General features: G+C 36.2%; 2 protein-coding genes across 2 annotated transcripts; both read right to left on the bottom strand.

Annotated features, from left to right (window-relative positions):
* Positions 1 to 1,723: 1,723 nt before the first annotated feature.
* zmynd12 (zinc finger, MYND-type containing 12) lies at positions 1,724 to 9,508 on the bottom strand. Its single transcript, XM_061734866.1, has 8 exons — positions 9,369 to 9,508; positions 7,707 to 7,824; positions 6,610 to 6,781; positions 6,323 to 6,492; positions 5,776 to 5,898; positions 5,403 to 5,496; positions 4,198 to 4,343; positions 1,724 to 1,858 (listed from the first exon to the last, which is right to left on the bottom strand). The coding sequence occupies exons 1-8, from the start codon at positions 9,506 to 9,508 to the stop codon at positions 1,724 to 1,726; spliced, it is 1,098 nt and encodes a 365-aa protein (XP_061590850.1).
* Positions 9,509 to 11,456: 1,948 nt separating this feature from the next.
* On the bottom strand, positions 11,457 to 14,341 carry LOC133456518 (epithelial membrane protein 3-like). Its single transcript, XM_061735008.1, has 5 exons — positions 14,263 to 14,341; positions 13,209 to 13,296; positions 13,011 to 13,113; positions 12,779 to 12,919; positions 11,457 to 11,976 (listed from the first exon to the last, which is right to left on the bottom strand). Exons 2-5 carry the CDS (start codon positions 13,284 to 13,286, stop codon positions 11,801 to 11,803), a joined length of 498 nt encoding a protein of 165 aa, XP_061590992.1. The 5' UTR covers positions 13,287 to 13,296; positions 14,263 to 14,341; the 3' UTR covers positions 11,457 to 11,800.
* Positions 14,342 to 17,943: the final 3,602 nt, after the last annotated feature.

The following is a 17,943-nucleotide window of genomic DNA, read 5'->3' as shown; positions in this document are numbered from 1 at the left end:
ATGGTTGATATGCACTTTTATTTTTCCCCTGCCTGTTTCAGAATGTTCCTTGTTTTCTTCCTAATTTTACAGTGTTTTTGAAAAAAGTAGTAGTTTGTGTGCACTAATATTGTTTCAATAAAGTGAAACCGCTGTGAAGCTTGATTTTATATTCCTTTGTTGTGGGCCAAATTTACTAACTGTCTTGAAACTAACAGGCCCTGCTGCAGGGTGCCGTTTCTATATTTGCCAGACGACCAGACAGGGCAGCTTTTATTTTAAGTCTGCTGTCGATTGATCACAGTTGCTCCACAAGATTTTCACTACTACTGTGACGTTGTCTGGTATCTATATAATCCAAGTATATGACAAAGAAGCTGTGAAACCCCTTAACGTCGATACACAAGCAAGGCTTTCCCTAGTCACATCCCATCACGACGCCTCCCACGGGTGAACTCTCTTCTCTAGTTTGTCCCCAGCTCGTCTTTGTCTTTGTATGGAATCACACGTCATTCCACATTGTGTACATAATTGTAAATTCAAGCTCACATATTTCTTACATTGATAGTTAGCCATAGAAAAGAATCAAACTATAATTTCTCTCCTCCGGTCCGTTTTATTGTACATGCTGTCAGATGATATCTTGCCGATGAAGGCTGATTTACGAACCTCAGAACACCTTGGGTAACACTTTGACGTCTGGAGATGAGTCAGAGTTTCGCTTGGTTTTTAAACAAACAGCCACCGTAATGAAGTCGATAGCTACTGAAAGAAACAGGGACACCACGTGTTAGAAACAGCATTGGAAGGAAAAAATGAAGCATTTACTTGCACAAGTGGTGCCTGGCTGGACTGGAGCGTACAAGAGCGTAGCACAAGGTTGCTATTTAATTCCACTTCTGCTGCTATTGTACATTTAGTACAAAAAACAAAAAGGGACTATGAGAATTTCAAAAAGTGTTTCTCTGTATTGCTGCCTCTACAAAAAAAAAAAGTATGCCAAAAAACAAACATTCTGTTGTATAATTCAGTACAAATAACACTAGTAGTGTAATCATTTTAAAAATGACTTTACATAACAAATACTGTTTTCAAAGTGTATATAGAGATTTGACAGCAGTCACCATGTTCATTTTATGTCTTTTAAAACAAACCTGTGGTTTGCTGGAAGGTTTACAACTTTTATTTGAAGGAGAAAAATGCAATGTTTTTGTTTAAAGTAAAGTAATCCAGCTCTTGGGCTCATGTCATACATTAGGTACAAAGCGTTAAATTATATCGAGATATGTTGACTTTATAGAGAGGTTGTAGACTGCAAGACAGAAAAAACATTACATTCATAAGATTTCAGTAAAGTCCCTTGACCGTTTTTCTGTTCTTTTTATTTTTACAATGTTAAAAAAATGGATTGAAAAATGGATTCCAAAATCATGTAATTCACAAATTTTCAAAATGGTGTACATATGCATCCCTCTTTTCTTTTTTTTTTTTAGATTACAATAAAGAGTCATTATTCATAACCAATAAAAATGTGTCCTTTTATGCTTTTTACTGCGTTTGTTGAGAATTTCTACATCAATGCTTAATTTAAAAAATGTTCATCACATGCGGTGTATTCAAATATTCTTCTCAGCACTGCAGCTGTTGCTGTACTCACATGGGAGAAGCCGTGTACACGGGGCTAAACAGATATCCCAGTGGAGCAGCTCTCCGAGCAGAGGAAGAGACACGGCGTGTGTGCTGACTAGCCAGAACCAGGTTGTGGGTCTGTCTGCAGGTCCTGCACCAGCTGCAGCAGCAGGGACTGGACGGGTCCTGTCAGGTCATGCTTTGGTATCAGCTGGCTGGCCTGCAGGGCCGTGCTGCCAAATCCCAGTGCCTGGCACACAGTTGGAAACAGAAACAAATACAGCCATGCAGCTGCTGGACTCTGGGGAGTATAAAGCTGACTTATATTATGATGTCGCTTAAATCGGACCTCGGCCAGATGACTTCACTAGACCTACTTCTTTCATCCTCGTATCTAACTTGATACTGTGATACCGGCTTAGGGGAAAAAACTACCTTAGATGTAACGATGCCAAGCTCAGCGAGGGTTGTAATTCTTGCAGCATTTCATAATTTGTAAACAGCTGAAAAAAATTAGTCACACACACTTGTGTCTTCCACAAAGGTTTGTGTGTTTCCTGCCACATCCACACAGATCTCTTTGTATTTAATACAGCTCTAATACACTAAACCAAAGCTCTTTTGTGTGATGTGCCTTACATCCACACATTCACACTAAAAGTCCCTGGAAATATTGCTTAAGAAGCCAAACATTGCTTCTTCTAGACAGCAAGGATTTTTAAATGATAACAACTGAATCTCCAGGGAGTGAATTAACTTTCTTTTTTTTAAATTACGGTGCCAACACAACTACAGCAACTCGCGAGTCTCGTTTCCAAAACAAATGTTATAAACCAAACTACAACCAATTGCCACTATGCATCACTGACATCAATAGTCCAATTTTGTTTTTCACTGAATATAAGGAAAGACATAGCTGGACTGCACAGCAAACGTTTAGCTGGATAGAGATAAATCCTCCTTATACCATGCTTCAAACTTGTGTTAACAAAATTCACAGCAATAGCAACGAATGTAAAGCCATTTCTGCAAGGTCACAAAAGATTCCAGGGTGGCATTTAATGTTTTGATTGGAATCATAAATGTTATGTGATAAAAAAAAGAAAACTGTGCATTCAAGTGTAACAACTTATCCAGCATGCAAAACATGATGATAATGATGATGATATCATGAAGTGTGTTATGCAGTAACACAATGTGACGAAGCATATGAGGCTTTTAAAATGGGTGGGTGGCTGGATGGATGGATGGATGGATGGATGGATGGATGGAAATGATAAGATAAAGTCCAGACATTAATCCAGCAGGATTGTTATGAAAAGCCTTGAAACACGGCTTGCATGAGAACACTGATAATCATTCCAGAGCTGAAGCTGCCTTTTTTTTTGCTGTTGTTGTTGTATACCTGATAGTGATACAGTCCATCTACTGTCTTTTATCTGCATACGGTATATACTGTGCGTAATGCTGAAAAAATTCTCTCAATATTGCCAAAATAAATACTGATCCACTTCTTCAGAGACCCGTGAAATACCAACTGAAAAATGAAACGGATTACACTGAGGGCTCTTGGCATCACCGTGCGTCATAGTTTCCACGGTGATCCTTGGCACTCAGTCTTCCAACTGTTGTCTTGCTGCTTACAGTGAGTAGTGTATCTTCTGGCAAGTACAAAGTTAAAAACAGACCCCCAACAACATATCCCCCAGCCCTAACAACATAACAATAAAAAAAAATGAAATACAACATAAAACCACAAAAGATGTACATTAATTGCAGTGTTGAATTGCTGTAACTTTTCTGTCCCACAATTGTCTGCTTGTGCTTGACCATAATGTCCTCTAGAGGCATTGTGCTCTCTCTTTATCCAAACCCACTGAACATAAAAACTAACAAAGTGAGCCAGTCTGGTGTCGCCAAAGGTACAGATTCATCAACTACACCACTTTTGCATTGTTTTCCATAATATACAGGACTGTCTCAGAAAATTAGAATATTGTGATGAAGTTCTTTATTGTCTGTAATGCAATTAAAAAACAAAAATTTCATACATTCTGGATTCATTACAAATCAACTGAAATATTGCAAGCCTTTTATTATTTTAATATTGCTGATTATGGATTACAGTTTAAGATTAAGATTCCCAGAATATTCAAATTTTTTGAGATAGGATATTTGAGTTTTCTTAAGCTGTAAGCCATGATTAGCAATATTAAAATAATAAAAGGCTTGCAATATTTCAGTTGATTTGTAATGAATCCCGAATGTATGACATTTTTGTTTTTGTAATTGCATTACAGAAAATCACAATATTCTAATTTTCTGAGACAGTCCTGTATAAAAAATATCCAGCTCCATCTGACGTCAGAAGGGCAGAAGCAGGACACACAGAAACAGTTTCACAGTATACGGAAACAGGAAGCCAAAGTATAGGTCAGAATGGTGTCAGTCCTTCAAACTACCACTAATCTGCACCTTATGTTTACGACTTCGCTAATTAGAGATAATCCAGTCTTGAGACAGCATAAGGAGCAAATGTGGAACTGTGTCACAGTGTCATACCTTACGTCATCATATACTGTAACTCACCTGTTGGGAGTCTCCCTTCAGAAACCACAGGATGGCCAAGCAGTGAGCCACCATCGCAACCTGATTGGGGTCTTTTCTGAACTTTTGCTGTTCAAATTCCAGTATATCTCTTAATATCTTATCCACCTCAGCTTGCTGGGATTTGTCTGATTGAGAATCATGGAAGTAAAAAAAAAAGATGCCTTTTTATTTTATACCATGGTCTAAAATAATAATAAGCATTAATTTGCAAACAATTAAAAATAAGAATTTCAGAAAAGTGCACCAAATACTTAAATCTCTCGTTGGTATATTTACCGTTATCGTAAATACACAATCAGAATGATTTTCAAACATAGTTTGGAGCTGTGTCTGATGCAGTGCAGTTTAATGCTTTAGTGCTTCAAGGTCACACTCATCCAACAGTGGCTTCCAAATGTGGCTGATATGCAACTGAGATTTGTCCCTCTTCCGAAAATGTGTTCTCAGTATTATGCAATGTAGATGTTGAAAGATATCTTTAATATTGTAGATGTTTTTTTTTTTTTCTTTACTGATGAACTAACTTGATCAATTGATTCCCCTACAGGAAACCCATAGATTTGAAAATATATTATATTATTATATTATATTTTTGTCTGTCTTTCTGTTGGACTTGATTATGAAGTTTTGTTGTATTTCAAGAACTTTGCAACTTTTCTGGAAATGGCCTTAGTAAACTCCACATCAGAGCTCTTGTAGCTCATGTGGTTGTAATTCAAACACCATTTCCTCCAATAAAATGCATCTTGTTTTATTTTCTATATATTTTTTGTGAGCATTCTTTCCCACCCGTTTTTGTCAGTGAACATCCTATAAAGCCTGGGAATTTGCACTGCAGCTAACAGGCTTAGCATTATATGTAGGGCAGCAGCTGTGATAGAGGGTAGTAGTGCGGATGCTGCACAGCCAGAGATGTGTCAGCAATGGTCTCTCGTCAGCATTAAGCATGCTATAGTGTAAATCTGGGGTTTAGCGTTTGGATAGCACAGCAAGACAGATCAGCTAAATATAGCACTGCTGACCTTATTTTTTTCAGTTCCTCTTAGTTTCATTCATTGCTTTCCCTGCTAATAGATCTCTGGGCTGGAGTTTTTTTTTGTTTTTTTTTTGTCCAGCAGTTTGGTATATCCAAATGCAAAATTCAAATGCATTTACACTGTACATATTAACGGCACAGTACGCACCGAAAGAGGAGTCAAAGCTCATTGCAGGATCTTCGATGTTTTGCTCGTAGATCTTCAAGAGGTTAGTCAAAAGGCTGTGCAAAGTACGTACCACCTGCAATATGAGCAAAATACAATGATTTATGAAACACTTGAAACAAAATTACATTTAAGTTCTGTGTACAATAACATTTTAACAATTTCATCCCATGTATAGGGTACAAATGTGACATTATATTTACTTTACTTTTAATGTGCATCAAAGTATGTAAACGCCCTCTAGTAGTTGGGGAACTTTGTGAGTTTGCAGGTCTTTACATGTTCAGATAAGGTATGTTCTACTTTAGATAGTAAGGTATGTTCTACTTTGCTAGTAATATGAGGAAGTCCACACCTGTGAGTATAAGGAACAAGCAACAGACATCTTCTCCTGTTTAACAAACACATTAGCCATTAGAAAGTAGCCAGCACAGATGACTGTGCTATCCAGACCATACTCCTCACAGGCGAAGTATATCTGCAAACAACAGTGGGAATATCGAATTAGCAAAGTATTTTGACATCAAACAACAGAAATGACAGCATCTGTGCAATATTACTCAAATGTCAAATGAATCAAAACTGTACCATGTTTCCAGAGCTGCACCAAGTCTATGCTGATAAAAACCTTAACTGATTTAACTGAATGATCTCAGAAAATACTTCTGAGATATAACATCAAAAGTATGTGTCTATCTGCATGTCAGCATCCACAGAGTGGAATTACCAGAGAGGGGAAATCCATAGTTGTTGTCTGCTGACTTGTATTTTTTTTAAAGACTATTTAAACTGTTAGTTTCAAATGTTTTCAAAAAGCAAACACTGCTTCAGCTGAGAAGTAATGCAAATATTGAAAGGTAAAATAATATACAAAATGTATTCCTCTTAATGAAAACACTAACATCATTTGCAAAGTGAAACAGAGCTTCTTCCAGGTTTCCGGTTGCTGTGTTGAGGCGGCCGAGGCTCCTGTGCAACCGGTGTTGGACTGAGAAACCACATTCTGGACTCTGCAGTACGGCCCTCTCAGCATGGGACAGGAGCTCCGCTACAACCCCTAGATTATCCAGACCTGGATATGTTGAAGCAAGCACACATATGCACATGGGTACATGCAATAACAATAACATAAAAGAAGAAACTAGCGTAATCATTTGAGCTGGGACAGTATTTCAAGGTAATATCTCACCCATGTTGACCTCAGCCAACAGCAGGTATGCAGGAACCAGCTGAACAGTATTGGGACCGTGGACATCAATGGAACAGCGTAGGCAGAACTGGGCTGCAGGTACAGCTTCTCGGTGTTTACCCTCAGAAACCTTCCTTTGTGCCACCAACCTGCAAATCTCAATCAGCTCTTCCTACATAAAGAACCAAAATCAAAGTTACTTTCTTATCCCATTTACCCTTGGAGGGTTTTTGGGCATTTTGAGCTACTTTGGATTAGACTTCATATATCCCATAACATTTATTTTTAACATGGTAAATTTGTTCTACACATTTTTCAGCACTATCTTCTCTTCAGGACACCATAGCTAGTTTCAATAATGTACATACTGTATAGACTGTAATACAAAATCTACAATATAAAAACACAAAAACAAAGCCAGAAAATTAAATTTTAGTATCATAGAACACATAAACATACAATAACAAAGGTTGTTGTAGAATGGAAATGTGAGTTAAGGCTTATGTAGACATACAAATGACATGCACATGTTTGGTGAATTGAATTTATTATAAAAAAGCATAAAAAACTATCATTTTCCTTTACAAAGATGCTATAATTAGGTGTTTGTATATGTATTAACTTTAGTTGCAAATGTACAACTACAGGGTGGTATACAGCTCACACCAAGCAGAACTACTTGTTGGATTTGATAATAAAACAAAAGTAATTCACAACACAAGCCAGCATGACAGGACAGAGGTTCATCAAACATCAAAGAATGTTCTGCAGCAGTTCATAAAAGTGGGACTTCCTGTTTGTCACTGTATTTCATTAAGTGGAAACCAAAACATGTGTTTGTGTTATGAAAAGGTCAAACTTAGATTGTACAACTTAGTCCTGATTACTGATTAGTTAAGCTTTGGATTTTGTTAGTCTGAAATTAGCAAAACTAAAGACTGAAAGTTCAGTGCTAGAGTATTTGTATTGGAATGTTGAGTTACAGACAGAATGTTTTTGGCTTGTGGCTGGAGGTATATATATATATATATATATATATATATATATATATATATATATATAAACATTTATATAAACATTTCCAATGAAGTCTTCACCTTTTCACTATGGTTGTCTTCCGAGAAGTGAAGTGTTGTCAGGCTGCGGATGGGAACAAGCAGTTGACAAATTTTCTCATGGATCCCATCCCAGTCAGCCTGTTGGTGCTCCTCACCACTGAGAAATTAAATAAATAAATACATTACAGTTTCATATTATATATATATATATATATATATATATATATATATATATATATATATATATATATATATATATATATATATATATATATATATATATATTCAGATGTAGAATTAGGCAGGTACAGCATACATTGACAGTAAAATTTTACTTGTTTGGATTTTGTGAACATTTCCAAATCAAACTATTTAGAAGACATCATCTGAGTGCATGGAGGGCATTCTAAATTGTATGCCATTACATAACAAGTCTGTAATTTTCTTCATCTGGCTGCCTGATTCTGCACACTTCTGTGGAAACTGTCTAGGGTTTCCATGCATATTTCTTACTGTGGAACATGTGGCTTCACTACTGTGGATGTGAGTTTATGGACCCAAGACAAAAGCAGTGGAAAGACAAACCTGCCCAAAACTTCACTCGTATCACTGACACCACTTGTGCATGCGTGTACAGGCACACACACACACACACACACACACACACACACACACACACACACACACACACACACACACACACACACACACACACACACACACACACACACACACACACACACACACACACACACACACACACACACACACACACACACACAAACATAGATCAAGTGGTCCTCTCATGACTTACTCTTTAACCCTGCTAAATGTTCTTTGCCAAATATGCAGTAACTGTAATACTGTATGGAAAATAATAGCCAGTCACAACAAACAAAACAAGAAAGGATAATAAAGCTTGCAGACAAATAAGATTTAATAACAGCTTTGCCACAAGTCATTAATTCCAAATACAAAATAAATATGTTATTTATGCGATGGAAAATTAAAAAAGAGCTAAGTTATGACACATTCCCTTCAGCACTGATAAAATACAATTAAAAACATGTGTTTCTTTTGTCTTACTGATGTCCAGACTACAAATTTGCACTAAAATGAAAACATGTATCTCATTCATTCATTATAAAAGCTTGGAAGAAACACAAATGTGGTAAATGGCTGGAGGCTCCCTGAGCCCGCCTGCAGTGGTTTATCTCTTTCTAGTTGTCCCCAGAGAGGGTCACCACATGCTTCTCTTCCTACTGTGCCAGCTAAAATTTCACCAAGGACCATCATGTCCTAGAGATAAAATGAATGATGGTTTATATGGTACAATGGAAAAAAATAATAATAATAATGGGCCACTTCTATTTAAGGGGGGCAAGAACCCAGGCACCAGTTCCATGGCCAATAAATAAATAAATGACCACCCTGTGTAATGTCATTTCCAGCTGTTCCTCCTCCTGCTGGATGAGATCTCCTCGCCGACGTGGAACTGATTTTTGCTTTGTTAAAAAAACATGGTTAACACTGACATCTAGCGTCCAAACTTGTAGACATGGTTCGATGGAAAGAAAATATAAGAGTAAAAACAAAACAAAAACAAAAAAACACGCACAATGTATGGCCTTTTATGTCCCATCTGCGGTACCACGAACCTCTACAGTTTAGGGCATAAATGTTAGAAAGCTGTGAACTTACCAGTAAAAGGTGACCAAGCAACCGTCGCACTGCAGGTGTGCGTCTCTCTGACAAACTTCACACACCTTTCTCATTCCCTTCGGGAAGGCTAAAGGGATTATCTTAGTCCTTGTTCCCGAAACTGTACGTTCAGAATCCATTATAAAACAATAATAATAATAATAAAAGCCAATGTATTCCGGTTAAACGCACCAATCAATTAGCCTTCATGAAGATATTTCTGGTTTGGATCAGGATATTTGCCGTTGCTATGGAAACCGACTTCTGTTTTGAAAAGCGGACGCACTAACATCGGTGACAGTTCTTAACGTGTGCCACTGCAGGCATGTTCTGTTTTAATCTATCTGGCTTTTTTTTCTGGCTTTTTTTTTTTTTTATTACAAAGGGGGGGAAATGAAATAAAATAACTACTCAAAAAGTAATTGCTATGGTTAATGATTAGGCCTACTAGATTATTGAGAGTAGAAAGAAAAGAGTGAGTAGAAGGGCCCAGTGCATCACGGCCGTCCCCTTGTGATGTTTAGGTATACAGGACTGTCTCAGAAAATTAGAATATTGTGATTTTCTGTAATGCAATTACAAAAACAAAAATGTCATACATTCTGGATTCATTACAAATCAACTGAAATATTGCAAGCCTTTTATTATTTTAATATTGCTGATCATGGCTTACAGCTTAAGAAAACTCAAATATCCTATCTCAAAAAATTAGAATATTCTGGGAATCTTAATCTTAAACTGTAAGCCATAATCAGCAATATTAAAATAATAAAAGGCTTGCAATATTTCAGTTGATTTGTAATGAATCCAGAATGTATGACATTTTAGTTTTTTTAATTGCATTACAGAAAATAAAGAACTTTATCACAATATTCTAATTTTCTGAGACAGTCCTGCATATCGACATAACTAAAGCGGGGTTACCCTAAATACAAGGTTTATGAAAATGGATAGCTGTTACAACGTCTACCTCATCAAGTTGATGCACAACTACACAAGAGGGAAATTAGAGTATAAAAAGTGGCACCACTTGTGCATGCGTACAGGCACACACACGCACACACACACACACGCAAAAAGCACACAAACATAGATCGAGTCGTCCTCTCATGACTTACACTTTAACCCTGCTGAATGTTCTTTACCAAATATGCAGTAACTGTAATACTGTATGGAAAATAATAGCCAGTCACAACAAACAAAACAAGAAAGGATAATAGTCAGCTTGCAGACAAGTAAGATTTAATGACAGCTTTGCCACAAGTCATTAATTCCAAATACAAAATGAATATGTTATTTATGTGATGGAAAATTAAAAAAGAGCTAAGTTATGACACATTCCCTTCAGCACTGATAAAATAAAATTTTAAAAATGTGTTTCTTTTGTCTTACTGATGTCCAGACTACAAATTTGCACTAAACTGAAAATATGTATCTCATTCATTCATTATAAAAGCTTGGAAGAAACACAAATGTGGTAAATGGCTGGAGGCTCCCTGAGCCCGCCTCCAGTGGTTTATCTCTTTCTAGTTGTCCCCAGAGAGGGTCACCACATGCTTCTCTTCCTACTACTATTCATTTTAATTAACCAACAGCACCAGCAGTATAATCTAAAAATTCAAACAAAAATGTAGTCTATGAACCACCAGTTAGTTGTTTGTTACTTCAGAAATCCTATTTGCCGTGCTGTTATTTAGCAACCTGAGCCAGCAAAAAAAAACAAAAGTTGTAGTGAAGAGGAAAGGGGAGACCAGTACCAACTGTTCATGGCTGAACTACACAAGAGGGAAATTAGAGTATAAAAAGTGGCAGTCAAGTATTTTTCTGGCATTTAGGAGTTCTCAGAGGCTATGTACCTATGCCCTTTCATGTGGTAACAAGGGCCTCATTGAGAGCTGCCTGCAATTTGCTTCCAAATCTGTGTTTGCAAAGAGATGCAAAGTTGTCAGAGTGATCTAAAAAGGACACTCTTCATGGATGTTGGGAATGAAAAAACCCACTAGAGCTGTAAAAGCAAAGTCTAAAAGGGTGTTGTTGTACAATCATGCATTTCAATAAAACCACTCATAAAAAAGAAACTGGATCAACTTGTTAAAAAAAAGTATCCTTTAATAAAAAAACAACAAAAAAGTATACAAAATTTCTTCACTGTCTTTCTTGGTTACACATGACTACAGCAGGCAGCAAAAAACTATGACATGTCCTACAGTAAAGGTGAGCATAATAACACTGATCTAATTTTCCATGGTTAAGATATAACCTGTTATGTTTCCACATTTGTTTTTCCTGAACACATATATACAGATGAAAACGATAATTATTATAGAAGAAGCCTGAGATTACAGTTCATCATAAAACACAAGCTTTGGTATTTTTGCTAAACTTAATTTTCTTACAAATTGAAGTCATGTTAATCGATTTGTCTCCTTTGGTCACTCTTTCTTACGCAGGTGGATGTATATGACACCGCTGCAGAACAACAAAGGGACACACACCCAGGCCAGGATGAAGCAGTAGCCAAAGTGTCCAGATGTCAGGTCTTTGGAGTCTCCAAGGATTTCCTTTTGGTGGAGTGTATAAATAAGAGCTGCAGTAAAGGCTGTCAGACCTAAAAATAAAGAATCAAAAAAGTAAAATAATTATTTTTTTTAAATAAACTGAAATCCACCTGAATAGGCTGCAACGACATTTTGGTTTGGACGACAGAGAATGTGAAAGTTGTGTGTTTATAGTATTCATTCATTTATACAAGCCACTGTAATTTCCTGGATGAAGTCTATATTTGGACACCTTTATTATAAAAAATAGAATTCCCATCACTGAAAGGTATACAAAATGTACCAAAATAAACATTCATTCATTCATTATTTTGATTGGTTCTCATATGACGTACAATTACTGACTTGATTAACACTATCAGCATACACAGTACAGGACTGTCTCAGGAAATTAGAATATTGTGATAAAGTTCTTTATTTTCTGTAATACAATTAAAAAAACAAAAATGTCATACATTCTGGATTCATTACAAATCAACTGAAATATTGCAAGCCTTTTATTATTTTAATATTGGTGATTATGGCTTACAGTTTAAGATTAAGATTCCCAGAATATTCTAATTTTTTGAAATAGGATATTTGAGTTTTCTTAAGCTGTAAGCCATGATCAGCAATATTAAAATAATAAAAGGCTTGCAATATTTCAGTTGATTTGTAATGAATCCAGAATGTATGACATTTTTGTTTTTGTAATTGCATTACAGAAAATCACAATATTCTAATTTTCTGAGACAGTCCTGTATGTAGTAGTAAAAGCAACCTCCAGGACTGTTGTACATAAAATAAGAAGTTCTCATTAGTGTGCTGTTCAATTGGTTTAACTACACTAATGTGGTTTGACATCATCATTACCTCCAAAGACTTGACACAGTCCAGTGAAGTAGAAGAGTCCCCCCTTAGACATAGTGAACAACTGGCCCAGAAACACCAAGAAGGAGACTGAGGAAAAGACCACTGAGAGAATCATGAGGACCTGCACCGCCTGAAGCCACTCTGAAAAACAAACAGTTCCTGTATTTAATATTCAAGGCAGTACTATTTTTGTGAAGTCCAGTTCATGAAGGCATACTAACTCCAAAGCTACCTGTTTCTTTGGTGGATGAACACAACCAGGTTCCTGTGGAGTTATCAAACCAGCAGTTGTACCATAGGTCTGAGTTTTTGGAGCCGTCCCACACCCACCAGGACTTTAAACACAGATTTGACACGTGCAGTTGGATATGTCACAATTTTTGAAATAATACAGTTAAAGAGTGCAGTGTGTTGTAATTATGACTAATACCTTCTCCATGGTTGCAATGAACAACATTGCCAGGGTGATGAGATGCAGCAGGGTGACAAACATGAGCAGGTAAGGCATTTTCACTTCCCTGCAAAGAGCAAAAGAACAAACAAAAAAACCTTTAAAATGCCCGGCAACAGCATAACAGCTTACGACGTGGTAGCTGACCAGTTTATTTGGCATGGCAGTCAGAGCCACTATTGGGTAATTTTCCTGTTTTTGACTTTAAACATAAAATGGAAAATCTGAGAAGCTGAACAGAGTTGCACTCTGTGTTACATAAGAACACGCTTGAAAACTGAGTCCAGTGACTTATTTCTGAAGCTTCTCTTTGACAGGACTATGTGGTACCTTTTACAGGCAGCAGAGACCCTGGGTGGACCCCTTTGAAAGAGTCAAAATATTTATCCAATTAACTTTCCAGAACTTCTGAATAGTTGTTTTCATGACGGTGGGGTTAACAGTCGGCAGTTCAGCCAACATTTGGCTGTTTTTGAAGCTGCTTTAACTGTCACATGGTAGAAATTAAAGAGAGGAAAAGCCTGATCATTGTAGAGAACGACAAAACTGATCCTATATAGATCATTTCATTCACAAAAAAAAGAAAAGACATTCAGGAAAAGAAAAATGAAGACGACATACATCAGAGTATGGAGCAGCATGAAATTGTCTGTAAAGATCTCTATCTGATGGAGTGGCTCATTTGAGTGGGCGGTGGAGTCAATTATTGTCAAATTATGTTATTACGCTAGAACTCTTCCAACATAAAGAAGTCAATGGTAAAAATTCAGTGATAAATTACTTTTTTGGTATGAAAAAACAAATAAATACATATATTGGAAAAGCACAATAAGTAGCAACCCACATAACTCACTAATAAAAAATACAACAACAAAAACAAAGGTCTTTTCACTTTTGATGCTCTCTGGGATTTTTATAGCACTGAAGACATACAAAAATAACATCTTTGTTTCATAGACTTTTACTGCTGAAGCCATGATTTACCAAGAAATTACAAATAAATCCAAGAACTGAAAAATAAATATCTGCTTACCCTGTATATTGCTAGTCCACTTCAATCAGCAGCTTATCCTCTCAACATTGAGCCTCTTTTGGTGGTCAACACCCTTTTCTAGCCTTGCCACACACACCCCCCTCTTTTTTTATCCACTCTCTCCAAAATTTCCAAGGAGACCGCCCATTTCCTCTGTGCAAAACATAGGGCCTTTCAGCTCTGACTCCTCGTCCGTGAGTGCATCACCACCCAAAAAAGTCTCAAGTGAGACCCGCCCATAGACAGTGGGGGCACACTAAACCACATGAAAAGATTTCCTCTGTAAACAGCCCACTGAAAGCACTCTCTAGTATAATGAGCGTTCTGCCATACCTCAACCATTCATGCTAGGGGGTGGAATGACAAATAAACACACGGTTGCTACATAGCTCACATTTTTTTACATTAGGGCAAAATAATTAAGACTTTACTGAAGACACAGGGAAATCATACGAGCATGAAACTTTTTTCTGAAGATACACAGCCAGAATATGACACCAGGGCCCTGAGAAATAAATATTGTAAAATATCCTCAACTTATGATCAAAATGACAAACAGAATATCTATGTTTTGGGTGTCCGCAGTGGTTTGATTAATTTGTTTCTATTATTTTCAACCAGGTTTGTAGACATTTCTTGTGTCTCTGTGTGTAGTTTTGGCAAGGGTTTAAAAAGTTTAATTCTAGAAATCAGAAATACTTTCATGCCAACATCTTTTCAAAAAAGGATGAAGAAAGGATAACAGTCAAAATAATTTGATCAGTCAGAGATACATAGATAGAGGTCATATATATATATATATATATATATATATATATATATATATATATATATATATATATATATATATATATATATATATATATATATATATATATATATATATACATTTATATATATATACATTTATATATATATGTGTGTATATTATATATATACACATTTGTTTGAATGAGAAGACGTGTCCAAACTTTTGGTCTGTACTGTCTGTATTATATATATATATATATATATATATATATATATATATATATATATATATATATATATATATATATATATATATATATATATATATATAATATATAGATATTATATATATATATATAATATAACTCATCAATATGACTCTTAATATATATATATATATTATATATATATATATATATATATATATATATATATATATATATATATATATATATATATATATATATATATATATATATATATATATAATTTTAATTTAGGTAGTTATAAAGAAATACTTTTTTTGCCCTACAGTAGTATTTTATTTTACTTTTAAAATAAGACAATTTGATATATGTCTGTACTTAGAAAAGAGTAACGAGCCGAGGTGAAATTACAGGCGACTTTTGTCGCCCCCATGCGTTTACATCTGATTCAATACCTTTTATAAAAATACATAAATAGATACATAACGATACAAATATTTGATATAAACTGAAATGTTCAAAAAAATCCTATGATATAAATTAATTCGTTAATAATTGAATTATTATTCACATCAGTCCTGCAGCTTGTGAATCAGGTGATCTGCGTGGTTCAGCAGAATGTCTGACCTGTGGACCTCCGAAAATATCTAACTCATTTTGGGTCAAATTAAATGAAAGAATTCGACATTTATCTCTTAATTTTGGTTCAGTGGCCTCATACACTACCACCGTTTACACCGCTGTTCTCGTTTCTTCTGACGCAAATAAAACATTGAACGTGAATTAATTAATGGATGAATGCTATGTTCTCCAATGGCTCCAACAGTGAATTAATCTTTCTCTATAAATGTATTATTTGTTTATAGAAAATGGTTTCGATTAAATGAACAGCAAACATGCTGTTTGTTAATAAGGGACTGGCTCGTCACTGCCCCCTGCTGGAGAAGATGCTGAACAACACACACACGCAGCAGAATGAAGGCCAGCGACGGAAACAGGCTGAGGACGGACGGAAATACAAACGGACGGGAGGACTACACTTTTTTTTTCTTCTTTATTGAACACAATAAAACAACATAGAACAGTAATTAAACATCTTCTCGTAAGGATGATAGTATACTTAGTAGACATAATATGAGATGCTGTCAAATATAGAGCTATATAGAAAAAAAAATTAACTATATATTGAAATAAAAGACAAACGGGGTTTTATGAAGTGCAAACTATAAAAGTATCACAGTATTTAAAATCAGGCAAACAAAAGTACAAAAAAGAGGAGCAAGGACTGAGGCATGCATCAAAAAAGCAGAAAACAAGATATATCGTCACAAATCTTTTCAGCCATTTTGTTGGAGTCTATTTTTCTTAGGGATAAGAATAATCATTTAAAAAACAATCAAAGGAGGGTTTGCTATTCCTCCACTTACTACAATGAATATGATATTTACCCATGAGATTAACTATATTTATTATGTCAGATACATTCGACTTCAAGTTATCTATATAGAAAAAAATATGAGAGATATCAAAGACTGGTATGTCCTCTATTCTAAGTAGTAACCAGTTTCTTAATTCTAACCAGCAGTTTCTGGACACAGGAAAAACATATGTTCTAAAGTTTCATCTGCTACATTACAGAAAGCACATTGATCAACTTCGACCTTGAATCTTTTTTTAAGGAATTCTGAAACCGGGTACACTTTATACAAGGCAAGGCAATCGGCTGATGAACATTGAAATGTTTAGTGATTGTAATGTTTGTTTTCAAAATATAATCTGTATAACCCATATCCTCTATGAAAAAAAGTAGGATAAAAAGAGTTGGCTACTTATCGACTATACAGGCGCCTGATGATCAACAAGCAAGTGTTAGGATCAGACTTGTACACAGGAGTCAGATGCAGGGTATCAGAGTCTTTATTAGAGATTCTGACTCAATCCCAAGGCTGAGAAAAAGGCGGGCTATGAAATATTCTTTATAACATTCTTCCTCAGGAAGAAGCAGGGTTAATCAAGACATAAAAACCCAAAATCACTCCACACGGAAGAGACAAAAAGGTAATGCAAAAATTTGCAAAAATTTACAAGAAAGTTCAACTAAGATATAACTCTAAGTCACTCCACACGGAGGAGACAAATGGAAACTGTGGCAATACTATGGAGACGGTCGGGGCGTATGCACATGAACGGTGACGACACACTGGCAAAAGACCAGGGGAGACGCAGACTATTTGGCCGCGTTCAGACTGCCAGCCAATATTCGATTTTTAGCCCATCCAGATTGAAACTGGATGACTCTTTTGAAGTCCCAAACAGTCCCAAACCGCATGAGATCCGATTTCTGCAAACCAGATCGAAACCACCTCCGGGAGGTAGTTTCATATCGCATTCATATCGCATTTGGGCAGTCTGAACAGCTCCAAACCCTCAGATCGGTTTTGACTGTCCGTGACGTCACTCTACGCGACATCAGACAAGACCCATGCGCCAAACCACCCGCCCATTTCGAGTTGTGGAGCTACGTTACAGGTATGGAGCAGTCGGAAGATGCCGAAAACAGCAGTCCTTGGACAGAGGAAGAAAGAAGAGTTTTTGTTGTCGCAATTACATGACGTCACACAATAAACGCACTGGGTGACGCCTCTGCTCCGACGTCGCTGCTACGGCAACCCGTCAGATCAGTCAATGATGTGGCCCAGTCTGAACAGAGCCAGATCCGATATGG

This window comes from Cololabis saira, chromosome 12 (genome assembly GCF_033807715.1).
Source record: "Cololabis saira isolate AMF1-May2022 chromosome 12, fColSai1.1, whole genome shotgun sequence".
NCBI lineage: Eukaryota > Metazoa > Chordata > Actinopteri > Beloniformes > Belonidae > Cololabis > Cololabis saira.
The sequence above is the reverse complement of the archived record's forward strand: the minus strand, read 5'-3'. Positions and strand labels throughout refer to the sequence as shown.

What these genes read in the sequence shown, in the direction of transcription:
- LOC133456518 (XM_061735008.1), bottom strand. Translation starts at nt 13,286, where the DNA reads ATGCCTTACCTGCTCATGTTTGTCACCCTGCTGCATCTCATCACCCTG. An exon ending in TCATTGCAACCATGGAGAAG is followed by an intron (nt 13,114 to 13,208) that starts GTATTAGTCATA and finishes CTGTGTTTAAAG; the next exon opens with TCCTGGTGGGTGTGGGACGG. An exon ending in TTCATCCACCAAAGAAACAG is followed by an intron (nt 12,920 to 13,010) that starts GTAGCTTTGGAG and finishes TTTGTTTTTCAG; the next exon opens with AGTGGCTTCAGGCGGTGCAG.
- zmynd12 (XM_061734866.1), bottom strand. Translation starts at nt 9,508, where the DNA reads ATGGATTCTGAACGTACAGTTTCGGGAACAAGGACTAAGATAATCCCT. An exon ending in CTTGTTCCTTATACTCACAG is followed by an intron (nt 5,497 to 5,775) that starts GTGTGGACTTCC and finishes CTCATATTGCAG; the next exon opens with GTGGTACGTACTTTGCACAG. An exon ending in GAGCTTTGACTCCTCTTTCG is followed by an intron (nt 4,344 to 5,402) that starts GTGCGTACTGTG and finishes ATTCTCAATCAG; the next exon opens with ACAAATCCCAGCAAGCTGAG.